The sequence below is a fragment of the Mya arenaria genome, chromosome 5, assembly GCF_026914265.1.
Source record: "Mya arenaria isolate MELC-2E11 chromosome 5, ASM2691426v1".
NCBI lineage: Eukaryota > Metazoa > Mollusca > Bivalvia > Myida > Myidae > Mya > Mya arenaria.
Genome location: NC_069126.1, coordinates 16,733,027 through 16,761,002, shown reverse-complemented (window position 1 = coordinate 16,761,002; position 27,976 = coordinate 16,733,027). Strand labels below are relative to the sequence as shown.

Here is a 27,976-nt window from a genome sequence, read left to right as displayed (position 1 = left end):
TTTACCAGTATGCATATAACTTAATTCATTGGTCTAAGTGAAAAATTCAATTGAAAAGGTAAATAAATAGCACTTTACATGACCAACCTAATGTATAGATTGATTAATTGTTTGTTTTTTCTGTGTATTCGATAACAATATCGTAAATAAACATACATTATCATATGTACAATAACTTTTTTTGTTTGATTTAAAGTAATATAAACCGTTTTAATATAGCTAAACTTTCACCATTTAAGATGTTCTAAAGGGTTCATTTTAATGCCGACATTTGAATATTAACTACAATACTATAAAGTTAAAAACATGCTTAATAATGAGCAATAACATCTAGAAAACACATGTTGCAAATGCATGTTTGATATCCGATCTATGTTAGCATAACAATAAACAAAAAATAAAACTACTAAATATCGTACAAAAGATATATGAATTGTAATACATGAACCTTTCATTAGCACGTGTGTTGTTGTTTAGATATAAGATGTGTAGCAATAACAACGTAAAAAAATAATTTCATGCGGTATAGTGAAGTGATATATCATTTTAAAGGGTACGTCATAACAAACTCAAATATGCATATTTTTGAAAATCCATCAATTTTTGACAGATTAATGGCGCTTTTGATTTATCATTTTTATTATTTTTTCTGCCAAAATAGGTCAAATTCAAAACTTCGGAATTTATATGAAATAAATAATGTAAAACAACACATTTTGTTTACTTTATATAAATTTAATACATTTTCCTAAATATCAGAGCTTAAACAATGTTTTAAACAAATTATTTCACGTTAAAAAAATGATGAAAAAACGTCTATTTTTAAGAAATTTCAAAAATGCCGTATATTTTAAAGAATGAGCAAGCAATAAGGTAAAAGTCAAAGAACATTTACATTCTTCCATTCACTGCTTGACTGTTGCATTTTTACAATTATTAGTTTTATAAATAGGAACATGAAAGGCAAACAAAAAAATAGTTGCCATGGTAACCATTCAATACAAATACAAAAAAATGCTAAGAAACATCGCTTTTTGTTAAAAAGGAAAATTTTGTATATATCTTGCATTTATTTACCTGACAATTGTAAAAAGGTGAACTGAAACCCATCTAGCAATTCTGAATATTTTATATAAGTATGAGATTGTCAGCAATTTTCAAGGTTATACTATAAATATAATTGTATACCAAGTGTGACCAAATGAATAAAAAATAACAAAAATATTTTATTGACTGAAGCAGACATGCTAAAAAAGTATCACATTGAAAATACTATGGTTTTTAGACAACAATTACAGTTTCTTAAGAAAACTTGACTCTAGTTACCATGGCAACTGTTTAAAGTGACACACTTATTCAATATCAATGCATACCTATGTATAACAAACATATACTTTGACTGTTAACCCTTACTTAATAATTCATTTATGGAAAATATTTAGTACTGATAACGATATTGTAACCGTGTATTTTATAGCTGAAAACGCAAAAATATTAAATGATTGGTGAATCACTGTATGTGAACGGACAATTTATATAGCTCAAAAAGTGATTAATCGATAAGCGTTTGATTTTGACACATGGAAAGTTTTCTATCATTTTTTTTGTATTTTATGGTGATATATTTATCAAAATCGAAGAGTTTTGAATAACTTAATACTGTGCAATATACGACTTTGACGGAAATGTTTCTCCTCTTTTGTATAATAGCCCAATTCACGCCGAAAGTTGCATGATCGCTCACAAATGTTCATTTATGTGTTACGCTTTCAAACTTAAATCAACAAATTGAAAATAAGAATAAAAACTGAATCGAGCGATTTCATTGTAATTACATTATCTAGTAATGTGTAAGATATCAATACGATATCTTTTGTTTTTACTGAGATATTCATACCTTTTGATGCCCTGGCGGTGTACTGGGAATAGATGAAGCAAATAAATAACTGCACAGGGGATAGCTATTAAGTGGACTGAGGAAAGTAACAATGTTTTCAGAATAACGAGACTGTAATAATGATAACGGTCATTTACCTATACGCGAGCTCGAGGGAAATTGTTCAATGCTGTCCATATCGAGGGATGAGCGCAAAAAAACATGTTGTTTTTTTGTATCTGTATGCAATTAAAACTGTTTCATTCATACAGATAAGTTAACCATGATGTATTTTTCACAAGCATCAACGTTCGAATCGGAAATATCTAAATATTTGAAATACGCCGGTAATCTGATTTATTGAGGAACACAAAACATATGGCAGTATAATTTAGGTGGCATTTGCTATTAGTTTAAACATATTTATTTTACAACGATTGTGAAACAAGTTATTACAACATTATATTAATCACTCTCGTTGGCACGATTTTACGCGAGAGTGTGGTCTTGTGTTGTTGGGGAAACCGGAGAACCCGGAGGAAACCCACTTGTCCGGCTTGGTGACCACAAACCAAACTCACATGTGCCCAAGCCGGGAATCGAACTCGGGTCGCCTAGGTGAGAAGCGAGTGCGCTAACCACTGCGCTAACCGGCAACCCAAAGTAAGTAACAGTAAAACGCGTTTGCTATTGATATATATAGTATTGCTTTGTAAATCAAGTAGGTACGTTTTTGCACACAGAAAGTCATTAGTCGGGAATGAGATATTGTGATCAAATTTGGAACACGTGAAGCTTTTTCTAAGCTTGGGTCGATGTTGCTATTACTTAGAACCGAATAAAGGTCTCTGCTCATTCACTTCAGCGAGAAAGTATGTATTGTGACCAACCCTGATATTTAAACAGCTTGAATATATACGTTCATTTAGGAGAGCATGGATCAAACTCATTGTTTACTAAAGTTTGCTCAATAATTTCTTATCAAATTGTACTCACACTTTTTGCAGATTATTTAAAAGTTCGAAATAGACTGACAAGTATATTGTATATAAACAGTGTTACTATCAATTTTTGTCCCATTTTACATGTTATCACCAGGACACATTTCTCAACTTTAAAACTCTCCCCAGTATATAATACGGCTATCCCCAGTACAATACTGTGATCTATTCTAAGGGCATATCTTAAATAGTTTAAAAGCTACATTGTCATTCCTTACAACAAAAATAGTTGAGCTTATGCTTGTGAAATCCTTCGATTCAGATTTTTTATTTATTCGATATATTTCCTAAAAATAACAATAGTTGTTTAAATTCTGTAAGTTTTGAGGTGATCATCTCATATTTGAAGAAACATATATCCTGGTCTACTAAATCGTAAGCACTTTAAATTATACCATATGCCAAATTAAGCATTCAACTATTAGTTCAAACACTTGCCTCATTTGTGGAAACGGTAGATATGCGTGAACACAGCAAGATCCTACATCTGGTAAAGAAAAACAACTGCATAATTGTCTGTTTACTTATCACTTTTTGAGCTATATCCGGTGTCCGTTCAAACACAGTGTGAATGCTTAAAGATTTACTGTGATCTGCTATGATCTCAAATGGTAGAAATACTGTGTTTTATGCACATTTCCTTCAAGTTAAAACAGATATCCTTCATTAGAACCATTGTTTTTGACATTTATTCATCCATTTTGGAATAATAAAACAATAGTATTAATTGGGGAAATCTTATGTGGGAGTAAGAGTGCATTTTTAAAAGAAAGGACAATATGTCTGTTTCAAACCAAATTTAAAATACTTTTGTGGTTAATTATTGGAATCAAAATTTGCATAGATTTGGAATGAAAATGTCCATGCATGTATTTGTAACCATTTATAACATGTGAGGTTTTAAACATAAAAAGACAACATATTATTTGGAAACATTTTCACTCTATAATCACTCAAAAAATGAAGGAACTGTTCATGCTGTACCGGAGTATTTGGAAGTGCAGACACTTCTTTTTGCAAGAAAATTAGTCCTCTTTGCACTACACTGTCATCTTGGATATTGCAGGAATTGAGAGAGAATCTGTGAGACACTTCATGTTATGACTGTTGTATGATAGAACCACTGTCAAATACTGAAAAATACTGTCAATTTACACCAAGCTGATTTTTTTTCTCAGAAACCATCATGAGTCTGAAAATATAACAAAGGAATGTGTTGATTTCATTACACATGTACACAAAAGAAACTACATGCATTCAGTTTATATGGCAACATACATATACAGATGTATACATACATTGTAAAAAAGGTTTTATCACAATTAATTAAGTGAATACATTATATTACCAGATACTATCTTAATGAAGTTGACATACATACAGAGAGAAGTAAGGATTTTCTAATTTAAAACTTCATACTGTTCAACATTTTTGTCCACTTTTTGTACATAGCAAATTTCTTTTTTTTATCATAATTTATTTTTTCTTTACAAATTATTCCTCAAAAAGGTCATCATTATATTTTTAATAGAGCAAAAAATTACAATTTGACAAAAAGTACATACAATTAGGTTCCTGAATCTGCATCAGTCAGGTGAGAGTGAAACTGAAAGTAAAAAGAAACATATTAAAGATAATTATGCATTATTCAGAGAGGGACAACTATTTATATATATGTAATGAGGTTTGATGTCTATACACAGTTTGGTATTTATCAGAATCAATTTAAGAATCAATTCAACTTCACAGCTCAGAAAAATGTCAAAAGCATTTATTTAACAAATAATAAAATGTGTCATAATACAAAATAACACAGTTTATAAAGAGTTCTCAATAACTTACAATAAGGTATAATTCCAAAAATAAATTAATCAAATGGAATGTTCATGAGATATTCTCTGGTAAATATACATCATAGTTCTAAGTTACCTCAGTTCTGCAATCCTTCCCATCATTCTGAGTGGCTGAATTTGAGTGGCATGAATGTAGTCTAAGGCTTTATATCTCACTGAAAGGAAGAAAAGATTAAATAAACAAGAAATGTTTGTCAAACATTATGCCCTCCCCCCATGAGCGCCATGTTGTCAGGATTTTATGGACAATTGAATGAAATATGCATGGACCGAAATGACAGCTGATTTGTCACTGACATTGGATGCCGTTGAGGCAGTTTTAAGATTATAACCATTCAAAGTGTGAGAATAAAGTGTGTTATGACCATGACCTTTGACTCTGTGACCTGAAAATCCACAGGAGTCATCAGCTGGTCACTAAAAATCTAAATGTCAAGTTTGAGGGCCATCGGTGCATGCATTGACAAGTTATCACACAGACAAGCTTATTTCGTTCAAGGTCACTGTGACCTTGACCTTTGACTCGATGACCCCTAAATCATAAGGGGTCATCTACAGGTCAGACACAACTCAAAGTCAGGTTTGAGGGCCATGGATGCAGGCATTGTCGAGTTATCACTATAACGTTTTTGCGTTAAAGGTAACTATGACCTTAACCTTGGCCCAATGACCCCCAAAGTCAAGAGGGGTCATATACTGCTCAGGCCCAACCTTCATGTCAAGTTTGATGACCATAGATCCAGGAAATGTCGAGTTTGCTTTCAAGTACACTGTGACCTTGACCTTTGACCCCTAAAATCAATAGGAGTCATCTACTGGTCAGGCCCAACCTCCAAGTCAAGTTTGAGAGCCATGGGTGCAGGCATTTTTGAGTAATCACTCGGACAACCTTTTATCATTCAAGGTCACTGTGACCTTGACCTTTGGCCTAATGATCCCAAAACGATAGGGGTCATCCACTGGTCAGGCCAAACCTCCAAGTCAATTTTGACGGCCATGGGTTCAGGCATTGTCAAGTAATCACTTGGACAATCTTTTACAATTCAATAACACTATGTCCTTGACCGTTGACCAAATGACCCCTAAAGTCAATAGGGGCCATCTACTGGTCAGGCCCAACCTCCAAATCAAGTATTAGGGCCATGGGTGCAGGCATTGTCGAGTTATCACACGGAAAACCTTTTACAATTCAATAACACTGTGACCATGACCTTTGGCCAAATGACCACTTAAATCAATAGGGGCCATCTACTGGTCAGGCCCAACCTCCAATTCAAGTTTCAGGGCCATGGGTGCAGGCATTGTTGAGTAATCACTCAGACAACCTTTTACCATTCAAGGTCATTGTGACCTTGACCCTTAGCCCAATGACACCCAAAACAATATGGGTCATCTACTGGTCAGGCCCAACCTCAAAGTCAAGTTTGAGGGCCATCGGTGCAGGCAATGTCAAGTAATCACACAGATAACTTTTTACCATTCAAGGTCACTGTGACCTTGACCTTTGGCCTGATGACCCCAAAAACAATAGGGTTCATCTACTGGATAGGGCCCAACCTCCAAGTTAAGTTTGAGGGCAATGGGTACAGGCATTGTCGAGTTATCACACAGACAAACTTTTACCATTCAAGGTCACTGTGACCTTGACCTTTGGCCCGATGACCCCCAAAACAATAGGCTTCATCTACTGGTTAGGGCCCAACCTCCAAGTCAAGTTTGAGGGCAATGGGTACAGGCATTGTCGAGTTATCAAACAGACAAACTTTTACCAGTCAAGGTCACTGTGACCTTGACCTTTGGCCAAATGACCCCCAACAACAATAGGGGTCATCTACTGGTCATGCCCAACCTCTAATTTAAGTATGAGGGCGATGGATGCAGGCATTGTCGAGTTATCACTCGGACAACCTTTTACCATTCAAGGTCACTGTGACCTTGACCTTTGGCCAGATGATCCTCAAAAACAATAAGGATCATCTAATGGTCAGGCCCATCTTCCATATCAAGTTTGATGACCATAGGTCTAGGCATTGTTGAGTTATCACTCGGACAAGCTTTGAAATTATTTTACCATTCAAGGTCATTGTGACCTTGACCTTTGGCCCGATTAGCCTTATATCGATAGGGGTCATCTACTGGTCAGGCCCAACCATCATATTAAGTTTGATGACCACACGTCCAGGAATTGTTGAGTTATCACTCGGACAGGCTTTGGTCTACAGACGGACCGACCGACCGACCGACCGACATGTGCAAAGCAATATACGCCTCTTCTTCGAAGGGGGGCATAAAAAGGGAAAACAGACCAATAAATGACAAAATTGACCATCCATAAATTGGCACACTTACTAATGTGTCAAAATACTCACAATATTTAGTCAAAAAGTAAGAACAGCCATTTATGGAATGTGAAGTTTAAAATCATTCCAAATGAATAATCACAACATTGAGTTTAAACTTAATGACAGCAATTGAAATCCTATCATAACAGGAATTCCAATAAATTTGAAGACTAATAATGTTTTAAAAGTTGAATAATTTTTACAGAGTGATTTTATAATCCAAATAACTATACAGAACATAAAAATGTTTCCTGAACTTTACACCTTAAAACATTGATATGTTGAAATTTGAAACTTTCCCATTTTTATTTAAGTATTATTTACTTAGTGATAATGTACGATCTATATAGAATTAAAATTGGTAAGCATCCAATTAACTGTTTTGAATATTAAAAAATGCTTACTTTCTTAGTTTCAATTGTGAAATGCCTATATATAAGTCAGCCTGCATTTTTCTTATTAACCAATAAAACACTTAATTGAAACTTTGCGTTGTAATTGGATTAATAGCTTTTTGGTTGTCGAGCTCCTTTAAGTTATTAAATATGAATTTAATGCCATTGGCAGAAACATGCGCATAATCGATAACAAACTTAAAAGATTTTTAATTAATAATTTAGAATTTAATAAAAAATACCCGCCAATTCTCCATTAGTTTATTTACTTGATTTAAAACCGAAAGTTACCAGATCCCCTAAAGAACCCAGTCTGTTGATTTCATTAAAACCGATCACAATATCCAAAATAAAAACAATTGCAAAAGTCTTATTTATTTAAATTATAAAACCAATTTTCATGCAAAAGAATTGGCAAACCCTAATAAATAGCATTCTAAATATAATAAAACAATGATATGCATAAACCTACCTCAATGTTTACTCAAAAATAAAATACTATTTACAGAGGTTGGCAATTAAAGTAAACAAAATTACTTCCTGGTTAATTCGGATACTCTCGGCTTTTAAGGTTGCATGCTTTATGAGTCATCAAATTGTTCTTGTTTTTGGCCACTCTCAGACACGATGTGTTTATAAACAGCCCTTGCGGAAAAATGCGACGGATTACTGAATCAAATGGATAGTATCACTGTGTAGATAATTGAATAAATTTTCAGAAATTCGATGATGCATTGTTGTTCTCTTTCGATTTGGACCTGTAATTCAGCATGTTTTATCCCCTGTTTTAGTTTTTGTCAAAATAAAAGCAGAAAAACTACGTAATAATTCATAAAAGTTATACTCACCGATGCAGGAGACGTCAACGTATCCTTGTAAAGTTATTGACAATCAAAACAATTCTTCAAATATCCGAAATCGGAAGTATAAAATGTCAGTCAAAACGTCCCAAGACCGGCAAAAAAACGACAAATTACAAAAAAATGCTTGTGAAACATTTGCTCGTTTTATTTTGTTTCACATAATTAGATAAAACCCGTACTACAGTTGATAGATAAAAAATATTCATGATTATTTTGGTACCATTTTTGGCAGTAAGTATAAATGTTTGCAGGAGTAATATCCATTGGAGTGAGGGGTGGTATCAGCATTGTGCATAATAGGGATGTATAAAATACGCCGTCACGTTGTTATTGCTAGTATTGGACCGCAAGTTAGTTATTATTTGAACACACAACGCAACAACGAGCAAGAACATGAGAAAATTACTAATTACCTCTTCCCCTCGTCGTTTAACGCAGAAAACAAGCGTACAGTTTCGGTAGGTCTTCTTTTCTGCAATATCTTCTTTTTAATCTTTAATGAAAAAAGTAGTTTTTAGTATAATTTTAGATAACATGGAATAAATTAAACAAACAATTAAAATAGCACATGCGCACTCTTCAATTATTGATGATAGTACATAAAACATGTGCACGTTTAGGTATGTCAATATTAAGAAAGTTCAAGGTTTAATATGTAAAGTGTGATATATTTATCCAATAATTGGCCTTCCTAGGTTTTGATTTGTAATAGTTCGATCATATTTGATAAACTGTTAATAATTTAGAACTGAAACTACACTTAATACAAGGTCATTAAGATGGTACGTAACATGTTTCTAAATGCCATACATAATAACCTATTTTCAGCAGGCTGGTAATCAAATTATGACGTATCCACAAATCTAATCGATTAGGCGTGGAAGTTATTGGCTTTAAATGTAGCATACAATCTAAAAGTGCATTTAAATTAAGTGCATGCCATTTTTTATAGAAATTAAACGTTCTGGCCAAGCGAACTTTTATTTTTCACAGACCTCCCTTTAATGGATTACATCGTATAATGAGTAAAATCGATTTCGTTTTACTAACAAAGTACGCTCTTTCAAACGAACATGTTTTCGGTCCTAAAAATAAAAGATGTACGCGCAAGAAACTTAAGCAATATAAATACATGGAGTTATGTCTTGTCTTGTCATTTCAATATGGTATATTTGTTTACCTTTTTTCTACTAAATTTATTAAGCTGAAATAAGTTGTCACTGAATTAAGATTCTGAATGAAAACTTTTAGACTGCATTTACGATTGTTTTACGGTTGTTTGTTTTCTTCAAAAACAAATCCAAGGACTTTCCATTCGTGCATCATCATCAAGATAGCGTTGCTGTTGTCATAGACAGATGTTAACCATCAAATAAAATCAGTTAAAGACTACTTTTATAATTGAATATTGATCTTAAGAATAAACATACCATTCGCGTTTGTTTATAATAAGTTATCAGGTCAGAAAAGATGTTTCTTGACTAACGGGCGAGCGTTTTCATCAGTCTGCAAAGTTCTTGTGTTATCTTTGGTGATTTGTGCACAATATTTAAAGTAAGTTATAACGAAACGAATTTTGCATTTTAAAATAATGGGTAGTCTAAGCAGAACTGATTTTTGGCCAATATCCACGTTTTCCTTACAACACTGTTAGAGCATTTAGACCTTAACGTTTGGACCTAAATTTAAACGCCGAATATATTGACGATTCAACCAATAAGTACGGCACGTTAAAAGTCGATCAATATTCATTTTGAAAGTAAAATATTTTTAAGAATTCTGTCATCACATTGGTTATAAATTATTTCAACAATTATATGACTTTATTTGTAGGACTTACCTTTCCGCGTTCAATAAGGCATGAATATGCAAAAGTACTAGAGTAAAATCGCAACCCGAGAAACATAATGTCGAACGAGGTGTCAAATTGAGATGCAGCATTAAATTTAATATACCGATCGTTTTGTTATTAACGTATGCAATATATTTATCTAGTACAATACATATAGAGCGAAATTCGTTCTAAACAATACGGATAATATAACGAATAATGAAATTCCCGGATATTTATTTAGACAGTACGTGCCCTCAAAATCCTATTAATCTGTTGAATCATGCAACAAATGATTGAGTTTAATATAATTTAAATAACCAGAAATATGTTTGTAAACGCTTTTGATGTCAAGTTATGAATTACCTTGTGATGACTCTATGTATTTTTAACACGGCAAAGTCTCGTAATGTATTGTTATATAGAATATAAATTGTGTTGATATTTCTAACGTCAAAAGGTTTGAATTGATTACGACTTACAATTTATCGAATTCGCAACCGTAAAAAAGTATTTAAAATAGAGTATTATATTCAAATTATTTAATGCATCAATCAAATTCAATGTTGTAATCTTTATTTTACCCAATAATGACGAACAAACACCTTTTCCCCGGGCTAAAACACGTGTGTACGCCCTCAAAATACGTTAATGCCCGTGTTAAAAGTCCACCCAAAGTGTATTAATTATCGCTATATTATGTATAATCTAAGTTTGTGTTTAAACAACAGTAAAGATAAAAGATTAAAACTGATGGATAGCGCATACCACTAGTACGAGGCCAACGACAACAACAGCGACAACACCAACGACAACGCCAATTACAGCTCTTTTCACCCCATCTAATCCTGAGTCATCTGGTGCTTGTTTCACCGACACTGTATCAAAATATGAATTGTACACTTGTAGTGAGTGCGTAGATACAAACATATGTGTTCGCATCTGTCTGGTATGACCTCGTTCCTAACAATTGATACACGTAGGTGTAAAAAAATATTTAAATACAATCATACGTATATACTATAAGATTGTCTTGAAATTACAGTGGTAACATTTCGCAATAGTTATTAAGTTTTATACGTTGTCTCATAATATTTGGTGATTATATCAATTGAGGCATTCTTTGGAAGATACTGTTAAAAACTATATTTAATGCATTGCCTGTATTTTGATACACTCTATATATAGATATAATTATTTGTGTGCGTGCGTGCGTGTGGGTGCGTGTGGGTGCGTGTGGATGTGCGTGTGTGTAAGTAATTATCAGAGATAGGTACACTTTAAAAAATGCATTCTTAATAAAATGTTAAAATCGGAAACAAAGTTTTTGAGAATCAACTTTTATTACTGCAGTGAGTGTTTTGTATTGAATAAGTCCCAATGTGTACGGCACAACATTTGATTATTTATTTATTATTTGATTTTAGGTTGATCTGCTTAGTATGCAAACATGCCACTTTAAGAAAATATGAATTGCATGTAGAATGTATTTTTTCATTGGTTATGTTGTGAAGACATATGTTGATATGTAGTCAAAATATATTAAAAAATAAAGAAAATAACAATAATAATTTTAAAACTGAACGGAATTGTACAATTGAAAATAACCTCATTTGCTCTACCTAACCGTTTTATAACAACTTCAAGCATAGTCAATGCACCTGAATGAAAATTTGCACATTAAGAGAAAACATTTCGACAAATTATGTGATATGTTATATCTCTATTAAAGTTCCATGTACAGTGTGCACGTATTTTTGGTATGGCCCTCGTTTTTAAATATATACACTCAATTGAAACAAAACGTTCTTGGTTTTATTTTGTTTGAAGCAAGGGGGGAATAGGATACGATTTCCTATAAGAGGACGATTTACACAAAAGAAAAAGAAAATGATCTAGCTTACCTACTGGATACTGCTTTGAAGACCTCCAGATAAGCGGTTTATCTTTAAACATTGGGTGAACGATTTTTACCTCAACAAATGCTTCAGATAAATGCGATCCATTTAAGTTCCCTAGCCCAAAAGTAAAACTATGTGCCTGCGAAATACCACAGGTAACATTAGGACACGTTATGTTTGTGGGAACACGGTTAAATGCATCCAAATCTGCAGCAGACATCAGTTCCAAATATCCGTTCTGTAAAGAAAACACTAATAGTTGTAATATATCGTAAACTAAATTGTATTTAGATTTCAGCAAATACAGCTTACCATCATAAACAAATCAGTAATTGGTAAACCATCAATGCACACATACACATTTGAAGGATGTCATACAATTCAATTGCACTTCCAAATATTTTACATATTACAACTACAATCGAGAAGCAAATGCATTTCAATACATTTTTCATTATGTTACATTTATAACAATGTATTTGTGTTGAGATGCTTAAATCGTATACAATAGTTTTACATTGTGCTGTTGAATAAACGTGTACATACTTTGACTGTTTATATTAAGTTGTAACTGAGTACATTCTTTAAGAATTTGCGCCATTGAACAGGAAAAATAATCTGTCACATGGAAGTTTTTTCGTTGCTCTGTGATTAGAGTACAACGGAAGCAGAAATGATCAACATCTTCGATTACTTTACAATGTTAACATTACGGCGAGTCTCCAGCGTGATTGTAAAACAAGTCGGAATTGAAATAACTACAGTTTGCATGATCAACAGAAAAGCTACGTTCCCAACAAAGATAAAAATACGGTACAATATTTTGTTTGAATTTGTTTTTAACCTACGCTTGAAGCTCGAAAGATTTGGTGATTGCCTTATACTAAAATCAAGCAAATTCCAAAATGACAAGGATGACGACAACGTTGAGCGGTTTTATGTTTCTAAACGTTTATTCATTGTTACAAAATTTTCACTGTTTCCCAAATTGCATTTATCTTCTGAGAACAAAACCAATCCTATTTCCGAAATTTGTAGGGATGCAAACGAATGGCAAAATTGATATTCGAATATTCGGTATTCTTTCGATCGAATATTCGAATATTCGATTAGCAAAAGTAATCTTTTAGAAGTGCATTAACCTCTTGTTTGTGCCTTTTAACCCGTTTTTGTCGTAGCCGGTATAAGCGACGGACCCTTTTTCCAAAACTCAGCCTCTGAATTTCCCAAATTTTCAAGCAACAGATTCTGAACATACAAAAACAACTTGAAATAATTTCAATTCCACTGCATTAATATTCGTAAACAAGGCGAATATCGTAAATTCCCGGGTGATGTAGCGATGCGCCAACGGAAGGTTCTTCTGAAGGACGAGCAGCCTTGTTCTGGAATTGACCTCTACTTAATATCTAATAATAACTATGAAAAAAATCAACACGGGAACTAGTTTAATAATAAATCGGAAAAAAAAAACACTTAAATGTTGACTCATCTATTGTTCTACAGTATATATAGATATATATCCTAAAACGCTATTATATACAGTTACAATTCAAAGACTGAACGTTATTTCGAAGCATGAAAAACAGTTTAAAACACAAAGCATTGCCATTTAAATTAACCGATTTTTTTTAACTTGTTTGATGTCACTTGTCTAATAGCCAGTTTACGTAAAATTACGGGCATTGTTAATTATCAGTCCCTGACGATGCATCATTATATAACACATCACACGTGTATAGTGTATTGTCATTACATTTACGCCTCTGGCATTAGGGGCCAATCGTTGTAAAAACAAAACAACACAGTTGTAGTCAAAAGGTTTATTTGTTTACGTGTTAATAAAAAAACCATCGAATATTCGAATACCGATTTAAACATTCGAATGCCAAATGTTCAATCGAATATTCGAATATTCGTTGGCATCCATAGTTATTTGTCTAGGTTTCGACACTGAACGCGTGAGTCCGATTACAATTTCTGCAGCTTCGTATTGGATTTTTCTGTTTGCTTTTCATATGTTGAACAATTATCCCAGACTTCTCAAGAATTTATCTATAAATTTGATTAAGAGCTTTACGATGCAATTTATAATTTAAGCATGCATAGAACCAATAATTTTTATAGCAGAACTAATGATTTTGTCTATACGATAATGCAAAGTACGATCAGCGCTCAGTCTTACGCCTAAATGTTTGTAATGGACGCAGAGTACTGGAGGAGTATTTTCAAACAAAAATGATGGTTGTTGCTGTTTTTTTAAATGAGCAGAAAATGACCTCTGTTTTTGAAGAGTTGAATTGTACCAGTCATTGCTAAGACCATTACGAGATTTTCTGTAAATCTGAATTAATTTTATCACTCCATGTAATTGGTGCTACTTAATGAAACTGCAAGCGAGCTATCATATACAAAAAGCCTAGATGAAAATGCTAGGGTATCAGCAATAACGTTAACGTAAATAACTTTGTAATTCATTATTTGTTAATAAAATGAGACATAAATACTTTTTACATATATATATATATATATATATATATATATATATATATATATATATATATATATATATATATATATATATATATATATATATATATATATATATATATATATATATATGTAAAAAGTATATATATATATATATGTTCCTGAGAAGAAGTCATTGAAAATAATTCATAAAAAGTACAATAAACAGGCAGTCACAAAAGTCAACATAAACACTAACTTAGGATGGCTTAGGTGAGCTGAAGGAACATATTTAAGAAGTTGCCCAAAATGTTACAGATACGAAAAGAGCCAAGTATCAATAAAAAATGCCTGATCTTACACAACAGTAATTGCATTGACAGAGACATTTCTCCTTTGAAGTATTAATAAAAATGGAGCCAGTAGCTGAATTTTTGGAAGACCTAATAGTGCACATGACGTCATGTTAGTTATTAAATTTGTATCCATTTTTCATGAGATGCTACAACCAGCATATATAAAGATAGTCTCTTCTTCCTGCATAGAGTCAACATCAAAGTCCACTATAATTAGCTTCATGTTAGTTGCACGAAGACAAATAAAATAAGTTTAAACTATTTACAAAGTTGATGTACAAGGTATCTCAGATCACTGCAAGAGTACACTGAATGAATCCATTGAGGGTCACGGTGTTGAAACAGTTTCTGTTTGAAGGCTGTTCGACTCAAGCACCGTCCATGGATATAAGATGTTGGCATAAACTGTTTTGTGAATTATGTCCTTGAAAAATATGTGGTTGCCTCAAGTATCAGTTGAAAAAGGTTTAGATGAAGTTTGTAGAGAATGGAAAGTCTACTGCTCATCTTTCCGCAACTTTCAGCCTAGGTTCTGAAGTAATTGTGACACGGCCACGGGTCTCTGAAACGAAAAAAATAAAAAAATTAAAGCCATAAAAAACAAGGATAAAATAATATTTTAAGTCGAGATAGAGAATTTTTAAAACTTACACCTTTAAACAGTCACAGAATATTTCACAGAGTCACTTGTAAAATTGGTATAATAAAACATCTGTTGTTTTTTTTCAGTGAGATAAAGGACATGACTCAAAATTGCTTAACGCCAGAGTTATTGACCTATACATCATATACAAATGTTATATAATTACATCAGCGTATTGTCTCTGACAAGACGGACGGCTTTAATTATACCTTAAATTTCTGTTTTTGACAACAGACATATCTGCTAGAAATTATTAAAACCCCTTTTATTTCTATTGTTTTCTTTAAGCTTAACTCTCACAGATATCCGTTTTGATAATATTTTATTTTTTTTTGTCCTGGAATGAGCCAATTTTGCATAAATATCTGATCCAGCGATACAAGAATGCTGACAAAAGATTTTTATTGCAGTTTTTCATGTTTCTGATCGCAAATTAATGTTTTGAAATATGCATAAAACAGTCTTATATTTACTCGTTTCTATGTATTTTCACAAAATATTGCTTGTTCCATGACATAAACAGAAAAAAATATGTCAATATGTTCAATCTGTGAGAGTGCAGCTCTAAAGCCAAACAAACATAATAAGCATAAGTATATGTATCAAGTGATGTTGATAATTCCATATATGTTCTGCACATCTTTAATATAATAATTATAGAATGTGCATTGAACTATATGCATGATATGCTTGAAAGTTTAATTTCAAATTGAGATTTGGTAAAAAAAATGACTGTAAATACATACATGAAGCGCAATTTTCACTTAATTTGCACTTGTGAGGTATTTACTTTTATCTTGCTTCTTTATAAAAATACCACAAGTAAACAGGATATTTAGTTACCAATTCATATAATCACAGTTCTGGGAAACTATCAGATCCGCCAAGTTACCAGCATCTTGGATCCATGTGAAGATCTATGATAAAAGTGCATAAGTTAATTATATACGAGTCTCCAAATACGGACCATCAGAGCTAGTGCTTACCAGCTGATCTGAGTATTTTAAATAATACTTTTTGAACACCCATCCCCATCCCCGCATCCCCACCCCAGGGCAACTATTTTTAATCTTCAATGTTGATTAAGAATATCTGAAGTCATTACCATTAGACACATGATAATGTTGTAAATAGGAGACAAAACAAATTATTGCTGCTAAATAAACAATCTCTATAGAAATATGATCAAAACTTTGACAGATGAACTGACAGATCAGCTGATCAGTGCAAACACTGTAATACTAGCAGACTGTTTTAGGTAGTTTGTTTTACTTAAAACACTGTAAAATTCACATACCATTAGTTTGATGGTTGGATAGTATTTCAGTCTAAAATTCTAAAAGTGTTGTTTCACAAACAAACTCTTAAAATGCATCGAAACAACTTAAAAAACTTTTTGACAGATTGCGAGAGGTTGCGTGCACTGAAGATTTAGTTAAAACGGCATCGTTACGAAATCAATTTACTTACCGGTAGTAAATCCCACATAATCGCCTTCTATCGTGAACTTGGCAGTTGGGCGTATTAAAATACGCCATATTTAATAAAACATCGCCACTTTAAAATATTTCTGTTGTGTTTGCGGGCATTGTTTTAGTTTACGAAGTTCGTATTCCACCCTAAGAGCTTTCGTAGAAATGTTAGTAGATCTACGAAAAAACAGGTGCTTGTCCGTACGCAAAAATCTTAATAAAACGCCTAAACGGCCTGAGATACTTCGTACGAAGTTCGTACGCAAAAAAGACTTCTTACGAAGCTTAATAAAACTGGCCCTTAACCTATGCCGTCATACAACTTACATAAATTATTGCAAAGAAGTAAAAACAATGGTTTTCTATTGTCAAAATTTTGCTTAGATAAAGTAAAACAATTAGCGCCGAATATCGGCCCATAAAATGAAAGCTTTGAATGTGTAACCATTCCAATGTTATTATTACACAAGAATGCCACAACGAATATTCTTAACATATTTGTTACAACAATCAAAGTTTCAACTCGAGTCGAGTCGAGTTTTCAAGCCGGCATATGATCAGAGTCATGTGGCAACTTCAGTTACAAGTTTTGTTTCCCTAATTGGAACATCAGGTTATGCGGTTACAATGGAAACATCTGTAACAACGAACACTTTCGAAGCACCAACTGGCAATCGAGTGTAAAGGCAGAAATCTTCCTTGTGTTATGTTGTTATTTCAGTTACAACAATATAAAAATTTGGAACAAAAATAAAATTTCTATGTGGATTTACGGGCTGTATGGTTACAATAGTAACTATTAGATACAATTATGTTTTTATTATTTTGAAATAATTGTCATAATTTTCACCTATAAAATGTCGGACTACGCGTTGACATTGATTACATCGGTTACATCGAAACCTAAAATCGAGCATTGAGGACACCATCAGAGTTATGTTGTCAAACACACAAAATGGTAGCAAGACCCAGGGCACCCTTTAACGCCATATTAAGGTCATGACAGCGTAATCAGCATTGCACTGTATTTTGATTGCGCAGTGCTACTCTTTCAGAACAAACTATCATAATACTTTCGTTGGTGGATTTGTATCTTGAAATGTACTTTAGTTTTCGAATACCTTTGGAAACCGTTTGTAGACACGAACAGACAGAGAAAATGTCCGAGTTTTCATAGTGTTTGTAGGTGTCGACAGGTTTGCTTTTATACGACCATAGTTCATGTTTTATTCAGAAATACTGGGATCTTTTCGAATAGTGAAGTAATTTATATGTCAAGAACTAATGAGCAGTGCTTTCTTAGTATTATTACTTAGTTTGGGCAAAAATAAATCCAATTTTTTATTTTATTTTAATTATCTGACAATAAAATATATCATTTTCAGACTTGGGTCGGGTTCAATGCAGTTTAAGTCGGATATTGTAAAACATTAGATTATACCATCAATTATTATAATATCTTTATAATCCAAATCAAATTTATTCACCATCACTAATTGATAATGCCACAGATGGTTGGGTTCACTTTCAGAAGGTGAACTTATTCTTAAGACCACCAATTAGTTTGGATAGTAAATATATGTTTTATACAAATATCACATTTTAAATAGAACCAAGATTTGGACAATAATTTTAAGACAATGCATAGGAACCTTTTGGATAACACCCCTTATATACCAAAGTAGAGATGAGCAATCATAGATATATTCTAAGGGAAAACACGACGGTTCCGTGAAAAAATTTCAAAAGCCCGTTTTAGTTAGCGAAAAGCATTGGGGTCACATATTCTTAGACAAATGAGAATGTTTAGTTAGTCAGGTTTATTAGAATAAGAATGATCGGTCAAGTGACATATATATGGTGACACTCCTACAAATGGCACATTAGACGTGGCGTATTTATGAAGGAGGGATAAGCTAGGAAGTACTGAATACATTATTATAATATTAGAGACACTTATAGGAACACCTTGGCTCAAAAATAGATTTTAACATGTGTCTTAAGAACCATATTGTAAATTTATATAGCAAACGAAAGGAATGTTATAAAAAGAGCTATTACTAAAGCCCGCATTACAACGCACCGTACACTTGTTTTATCACATACCATATACCATAAAACTCTATAAATGGGTAGGTTTTGCTACATGTATGGTTATGTATATTCATTTATAAATAAATAGTATGCCAATTTATTAAACACATATTCCGTACCCGGTGAGGTTTCAATCGCAATTTGAAACATTTGTGTTTAATGTGACGATTTGTAACATTATCGAATACATTTATAAACAATAACTTTTAAAACAATACTAAAATTAAAAGGTTTAACACGTGAATTGAACAAATATACCAGGTAGTCTGGGTTTTAGTAATAGACAATAGCTTCTAAGGAGAGGCAGTAGACATATTTGAAAAAATCGTAATTTGTTCCGAGAAAAACTCATACCATACCATCCAGATTCCGTATATACGGTAATATCAGTATATATAGCGAACAGAAACGATAGTCGGTTGGTGGAATTGAAAGTAAAAAAGTTAGTTCAATAGACAAGTCTTGTGTTCCAAGTAGCATCCAAAATGTACCACATGATAAAACTACAGTCTATTATGCCGCATCAATAATGCCTTGTATACGCATTAGACTTAGTAGATTAACTTACGTGATAGGTGTACCAAGTTATCTCCATATCGTCAAGGACGGCGGGGAAAACGCATGCAGTTGTTATTGACAACTCGTCTGCCTTCTCTTCAGCAATGTAGGTGTTGTTATCGAAATCTGAATCACAACAGACGAATCAGAATAGTAATTGATGACAGCTTTTACGTCTTTGCGGTACGGATTTGACATCTGACACGCGCGCACGCGGAGAAGACATAAACGAGGCTACCAGAGTTCCCGAAGCTCGGATGTTCCAGTTCAAGTCGTAAAATGCATAATTTGGTTTTGCACTTTTACCCTGCTTATTGTGTAAAGGTTTGAAGTTAATCCCAATTGGACAGAACTCTATTAGGAGAAAATATACCATCAAAAGTATTTTATCTAAGTAAACGATATTATTGATACCCTTGCATCCTTAATTAGCCTTTTTGCAGTTGATATCTTATTTGCAGTTTCATCAAGTAGCACCAATTACATGGAGTTAACAATTAATTTTTATCTAAAAAAAGCCTCGGAATTGTCTAAGCAATGGCTGGCAAATTTCAACTCTTTAAAAACAGAGGCTATTATTGCTTACTTCAAAAAGCAAATTTTTTTGTTTAGTACTAATCCTCTTGTACTGTGTTCCAATCACAAACATTTAGACGTAACACTAAGTGCTAATGGTATCTTATTAGTTCTGCTAATACTAATATTGGATCTACGCATGCTTTGACATAAAAAACCCTTAATCAAATATATATATCTTGCCTAAGATCCATTCTTGTTCCTTATAATCCTTTAAGGAATTAATTTGAGAAACAAAATAGGCGTTAATAGGTATGTAACCGCTCAATGTAACCTTAACCATTGTTATTATCGAATTCGCATGATATAAATATATACCACAGTCGGTCAACCAAATCGATCATACTGTTAAAAACAAATTTAGCCATAGAGAGGACACGAGATACGAACTATACATAAACGAAACGAGACTTCGAACACGACAGTTGATAGACACCATTAATTAAGACGAAGATACATACACATTTGACATTATAGAAGGTATCGGTTATTACTTGTATTTGTACATGTAAGTACCCGTACTTTTTAACGTGCATTTATTTTTCATTTTAAACTTCATTAAAATACGATGTATGCTTCAGTCGTTTTTAACGAGCTTCTTTACCTTGCATCACGTAAATCACACCTTGTTTATGTGCAGTAAACATGGGGAGAACATAATTAGGTTTGGTGAAAACATTAAGTGAGAAAAATATTCGGTTGCAAAATAATGGTGGATTTATTAGAAACGTACCGATTATGATACCTACTTTTGTCTGGTATGTGAACTTTTTCTTTATATTCGTAAAATAAATGTGTCCAGTAGTTTACGAAAAGCATATTTTTCGATCGGCATCATAATTCGGTATCATAATTTTAAACGTAAAACAGTTATTGAGCAGATTGTGGTTTACGATGCATTTGTTTACAAATGAAGATGTTGATTTCTCTCCACAATTTTACGTATTTATCGGAAAAAATGGTATTTCTGGGCATGTTTAAATTGAGTTTCAATGGATATATATTCCTATTTTCCAAACTTGATGGTTTCAACTTGACTATACACGTTCCAGGTCTCCCCCAATCCCCCACCCCTGTTGTTTGATGTTAGCTTATTACGCACATATTGGTGAGACGGCAAACAAACCCTGCCTCATTTTAAATGTACAAATGTGTCCAACCGATCATTCTGTATAATTGTAAACTATCAATTGTATTTTACTGACTATCGTCAAATGTATGCGTTGACGATTATACCATAATTAATAGTAAATACTAAGGAAGTTAATCAAGAATACGGCACATCGATTGTGTATTTGTGCATAAATAATTATCATTCACTATGTCGTATTGATACTATCCATAACAACTTATGCATATATAATGCAACTTATTACGTAAAATTTGCATGTTAACGTTATCAAGAAGATGAAAACAGAAGGCAAACACTTGTATAATTTGGAATATTTCAGAAACAAGTTAATGCACTACAACAAAGTATAATTAATCAACGTAATTGAAAAGATAAATTCAGTTATTATTTTTGGTTGTGTCATGATAAAAATAATCGTCAATTTAAAATTCTGATTTTTTTAAAAACAAAGACGCTTCTGCGGGTAGTGTTTTTTTGTTAGACGTGCGGATTGTTTTCATATTCGGTAAATCGGTCTTCAACCTTGGAACGTATATTGTTATATCATGATAACATAATACAATTCTAACGTATGCCTAAAGTAATTTAAAACAAAATCTTGCTATTGCGTCAATTTTTTTAGTGCTGTGATGACCGTTTCGCATTATCCAAAAAGCCCGTTTCTTACTTTGAAAGTCCGTATTTTAAAAACTCAAGAGAAAAAATTAGAAATCATTTTTATTACAAAGGTGCATATAATTTAAACACTTAAATGTTTCGCAAAGTCCACTTGAGCAGCCAAATGTATAAAACCGATTTTCTTTTTGGTTTGGTCAAATTAGCCCAAATGTTTAATTGATTGGATAATAGTACGTTTTGAAATAACTATTGAGCATTTGAATATACATACAGCCAAAAAGACAACTTGTGTACTATTTATCTAAATTTTACAAACCGCAGCTAATTAAATCAACCTAGGATAAGTTGACAATACGTTATCTATCTGCCTTTATATATACCCATATAGTGAATTGGTGTATATTGAACGGTGGGTTTGAGGAAATACACTGATTATTTGTGTACTTTGGCATATTTTAGGACCCTTTTCTCAAATACAAAGACAAAAAAATCAATTAAGACGATTTAACCTCACATGCCGCCAAACCGATGATACCTGCTGTTCAATATCAACGTTTACCGAAGTACAAAACGCTGTGTTTCGACATCAGATAGCCAATTGAATTACCATCATAACCATCGTCAAGCAATTTTTAGAAAGGCTAAATAGTTTTGTAAAGGTTTGTTTTCAGTCTCATCAACGAATAAAGGGTGTGTGTGTGGGGGGGGGGGGGGTAGGCAAAAACGAATCGAAGAGGAAACGTGAACAGCTGTTTGTCAACCATAAGGTTTGAGGAATATTAATGTTCAATGTTATGATACCAACCAAGTTGCTGATCGAAGAATGTGATTTGGCACAAATTGGACGTAAACACTTTTTTAAAAAGTCCACTTACCAGAACGTGTAATCCGCCAGCATCATGCTTCTATCTCACTCATTTCGTGTCCTCCCAGAAAGTTTCCGAGGGTTTTAGGTAACATCTAAATATACTATTTAATTACCGCAGAAATTGTTAATTTGAAACGGTTATTCTCAGCATGTTAATGTGTACTGGTTGGTTTAAAATGAGCATAGTCTTCATTTTGCAAGAGGCCTTATTCAACCAACTTATTTATTTCTTTATTCGTAATTTATGAAAAAAAAATGTATTAACAAAGAAGTCCACACGTAACCGTAAATGTAAAAGTGTGTTTTACGAATTCATATTAATTATTTCAAAAATATTTAAGAAATATGAAATGGTTGGAATGTTGGAAATAATACATACCTTTATAAGACACATTGACAGTATCAGTAGGTCCGTGTGAGACGTCTTCACACTCGTATGCTCCGCAAAGATCTGTTGTAAAATTGTTTACAGATTGCAAAAGGTACCGTCCTCCTGATGATACATTTCCGTATACAGTAAACATAGCATCTTTAATAGTACAACCGCTACTCAGTACACATACTGTTAGTGGGAACCCATCTTTTTTATACTCCACGATAGCGGTCACATTGTTGGTACATGTAATGGAGAGTTGTTCGGCGTTTTCGAAATATAATGTGTCTCCTCCGATAATGTTAACGTTTGCATCACAAGCTGCAATGCAAAATACGTAACATTAAAATTAAAAAGCAAAGCACAAACAGAAATGAATGTAGTTTGTTTATTTAATTAATATTGACATAATGTGTACACATGTCCGAAGCATTATAGTGATAATGCAGCTACATACCTTGCAATGCTATGATAATGAAACATACAGGTATTTTCATCGTCTGAAAAAAAAATGAAGCAAGCATTTTATCATAATTTAGTGTCCGCTAAATATGGGTAAATGTGAGTATTTTTGAGAATATTAACCTGATCCCGGCCTTATTCCATGAATATATTGGTCATAAAGGCGAGGATATCAGGTCCGTGCAATATAAACAAGCAGGACGCGTGTGTAACATTCGTTCCGTGTGATCACTTGCCAGAGGTCATTTGGCAGATATGGACAATATTATCCGGTAGATTATACAATTATGTTCTATCATTTGAGGATGAAACAAAAGTATCACCGCCTTAGTTATTCTTTATGCAGCTCAAAAGCAGATATAATTGTATATTTACATGTAGATAAGTAATAAATGAACAGGACAACTATTGTTTTGATAAGAAATGTATACATTTGTGTGGAGATCATTACAGCCTCTATCATATATACATTGACTGCATCCTAAATATACTTCTAAAATCATATTGTTTTGACAATGTACAAGGACTATGTATGTACATGTCAGTTAGGTCATATATAACACAATATTAACTCATTACATCGTTAAAATAAGCCGTGTTTGTAACGCAGATTTCGAACAATTAGAAAACATAAAAATATAAAGGTTTCTTGTAACAGATGCGGTGCTCAAACTGACATGTTAGAATCAACTGCCAGACGAGACATAACAGATGGACAAACGTGACGACACGCGTAATTTCTGTATAGCCTCCCTTTGACGGGGTATATAGTAATAGTGTACAAGTGCATTTAACAATTGAGCTATTGAATACGTCGATTCGCGACCATCGATTTAAATATATATCAATGTGGTATATCCTTTTTATCAATGATTTTTCTTCATGATTCAGATCATGATTTTGTAATGCAATCAGAATGCTTATAATAAACAAAAATCTAGAATTATAAAGTTTACCATGAGAAACAGGATTTGGAACATTTATTAAAGTAGTTTGTTTTTCTTATAGGAAACTTAATTTTTTTTCTAACGTTGTGTAATGTTTGTTACTCAAGTTCAACTTTCTTCCCCTAAATAGTGTTTGGGGTTGTGAGGCACTAGAAATCAATCAGTGTGTTTAAAATGGTTTAATGAGTACAGAATATACAGGGAATCAATTTAGTGGTCTGTAGCCTTTACATATCAATAGAGCTGATTCATTAGCATAACTTTCACACTAAATGATTATTTTGTTAAAGCCCCTTGGAACTCAGATGTTTGGTGTGTTTTTGATGTGATGTTACTGCCTTCAGATATTGATAATATTCATTTAGATGATACGTGTTCAAAAGTTGGGATTAATGATATTACTGTTAACTTTGGAAAGAAAATGAATGATGCGGACGTACTCCATCGCAATATTGTTCTCAAAATTTGAAAGTTCGTATTACATTATATAAGAAGGTTTTAAACTTTAATTATCTTTAAGATTTTCATTCCATTAAAGTAAAACATGGGTATGCATGTAACTCTATTAAATATTGGCATCTCATTATTTGTATGAACGTATTCGTAACCTCAATGGTGATAACTCTGATAAGCGTTGATATTCACTCAGTTCCTAATTTGAGTAAAGGTTTCAAATCATTCTTTGCAGTTGTTTAAATATATACGTTTGTCATATTTTGAAATTAATAACGCTTGTTAGCATTAAAATGACATTTTAAATGAATATACTGAGAATTTTAACGATTATTTGTTCCAAGTGAAATGTAGATCGTTTAATCGTGCTCTTAATTCTGGAGATGGACCTATGGGTGATAAAAATAACACACACAAATACATGTCATTTTTGATAAACGTCTGAAGTACCTACCAATCGGTTTGAGAAATAATTAAGTTATTGTGCTCTGAAGCGGAAAGGCTAGAGCCAATGTAAGTTGCACGTGTATCTTGTTACGTTGCGAACAACTTACACAATTACAATTTGATAACTAGATAATAGACACACTTAAGCAACATAAACTTGGTCGATTTTCAATTGGAGACAGGTATCGTAATCGGGCTTCTGCATGCAGGAATTTCCAATTTCATGGATACCTTCGGCACAATCCAATGAAGAGGCGTTATGAACGATTCCTATACAATATATGCTATAATATCTTGAATTCTTAATAATCCAACCAATAATAATTCATTTTCTTTACCAGGAAGCGCTAATGATTGAGTAAGCGGAAAATCATCACAAAACTGCTAGCAAACTGCAGAATAACCGGAAGAGTGAATACTCCTCCAATGCGGCAACGTTGAAGAGCGACGACTCGAGGTAAAAATCGGTAACTGATACTAAATTATATCTCCGAAAGGAACATACATTGGTACAATACTCACAAAATTAAATTGATAGGCATGAACGGAATAGAATAATTAAAACATTGCCGGTGTACTTAAGTTTAGTTTAATCATAACTGTTAATGTAAATAATATCATTAAATGAAATACATGAGCATTTTAGTGATAGGGACATTTGATTTGTTTGTATGAAATAAAATTTACTGCATTAAAGTGCACATATTGAAAAAGATATTGAGTAGCAATCGTTGTAAAATACAAATTCCTCTTGAGTTAGCGCGTAACTTTGTGCATATTTGGAAAATTCTGGCATACAGTGTATATCTGTCATTATGAATAGACATGGAGTTGTACTTGGTAAATGGAGAGATAAGCCAGTTGTTTTTACTAGAGTTACGTAGGTGCATTGTACAATTTAAATGATACATTTAGCAAGCCCAAGACAAGATATATCAAGCACGTACATGTATGTTTAATGGCATGAATAAAGTTCACAACCCTTGTTTTTCCCCTGAACCTTTCTTAGCCAAATCACTAAGCTATCGCCGTTTGTAAGCAGAGCAGCAGTGTTTTAATCAATACAATATATTTGGAAATGATAGTATTTGACTATAAATGATAATATTATCTTACCTTTAATGAAGGAAAATCCTCAAGCATGTCTTTGTGTTTGTAAAATATTGTGGTAGACAAGGAAGTAGTCGAGTGGTCACGTGATATTGAATATCATTGGTAAGGGTAGCGCCTTACATCAGCGAAATACTCTCTTCTGCTTGGTAAAAGCAAATGTTAATTGACATAAACTATTGTATGTTTGTAATATAACATTAGAAAAACTACATATATCAGATTTATTTTGTGTGTGTACGTGTGCATTTAAAACAGTTTGCACTCTCATACCTGAACTCCAATTTGACTTAGCTCAAGTATTAGGAAAACAGTTTTGGTACGATTACGGTGATGCTAACTTAAGAAAAACGTAATAAGATGGTATGTAGTTTTGAGATTGCTACATGTTTTGGTGCCCTGGGTTAAGTTTCCTTCAGTTTAGATGTTAAAATATAAACTTGATAAGTATACAATTTGTTGAGGTTAGAAATATGTAGTGTTTAACGATACATCATGCTGGTTTATACTGCTGATATTAAATACAAAAGAATCGCGTCAAGCAGAAATGTACTTAACGTTTGTCTAATTTATCAGCTTTTGGGTTAGCATATCAATTTTTTTTACACAGAACAAAACTTAAATAAATTTGGCTAAAAGCTGCAAGATGATTCAATTTACACTCTATCTCAAAAGATCAAATGATCTGCCAGAATTTGATTAATAAAAATTAACTGTTTAAACATTTCTTCTTATCAAAATTACCTGGGGCGTTTGTATCCATTTTATTTGATGTTCGATGCATTTACCTGCTTGAAAAACTAGAAAGAGCTCGTTTGTTATGTAAACCTACGTATTAAGTAAGGAACGTATGCATTTTTAAAAATAAACTATGAGCAACACGACATTCATTTTTAATGAGGCACAACATATGTAGATGAAATTTATTATTGTTATTTTTATTTATGCATTTTTATGAGTAACCCATTTGACTAAAATGATCAAAACACAACGACACATATGATTTGTGTATTGTTGTGTACAGATAAAAATATTATAAGTTTTGCACTATTCAGTATGGTATTTTATAAGTTTTGCACTATTCAGTATGGTATTATATGATAGTGCTGTTTTCATACTTTGGATGAAGTTTGTGCTTCAAATCTGCCTTCCATAATGTATTTGTATGACTTGATTCAATGGTAAACTTTGTTTTAAATTTCAATTGTATGTGCTGTTTCTTTCAGATCCACCCAAAATAGCAAATGCTAACACAACATTCGGAACGTCTCGGCTATTTCGGATGTATATGGACGGTTTGCAAAGTCAGAATTATGTATACTAACTACGCTACAAG

General features: G+C 32.8%; 1 protein-coding gene and 1 long non-coding RNA gene across 3 annotated transcripts in view; both read right to left on the bottom strand.

Annotated features, from left to right (window-relative positions):
* The window catches only part of LOC128235342 (uncharacterized), a 31,332-nt gene extending 4,550 nt beyond the window's left edge, over positions 1-26,782 (bottom strand). Inside the window, exons 1-7 of the mRNA XM_052950158.1 lie at positions 26,647-26,782; positions 23,679-23,721; positions 23,228-23,542; positions 19,665-19,780; positions 12,066-12,300; positions 10,930-11,039; positions 8,744-8,823 (exon numbers count right to left, since the gene is read on the bottom strand). Of these exons, the coding sequence (XP_052806118.1) occupies positions 8,744-8,823; positions 10,930-11,039; positions 12,066-12,300; positions 19,665-19,780; positions 23,228-23,542; positions 23,679-23,721; positions 26,647-26,673 (926 nt within the window). The 5' untranslated portion in view covers positions 26,674-26,782. The remainder of the gene's footprint in view (positions 1-8,743; positions 8,824-10,929; positions 11,040-12,065; positions 12,301-19,664; positions 19,781-23,227; positions 23,543-23,678; positions 23,722-26,646) is intronic.
* On the bottom strand, positions 129-8,661 carry LOC128235344 (uncharacterized). Of its 2 annotated transcripts, none has more exons than XR_008261192.1 (4): positions 8,316-8,661; positions 4,807-4,885; positions 4,443-4,483; positions 129-4,069 (listed from the first exon to the last, which is right to left on the bottom strand). It is a non-coding gene; the product is annotated as an uncharacterized LOC128235344 (long non-coding RNA). The 2 variants fall into 2 exon arrangements; XR_008261191.1 differs by lacking the exon at positions 8,316-8,661 and adding an exon at positions 7,940-8,001.
* Positions 26,783-27,976: the final 1,194 nt, after the last annotated feature.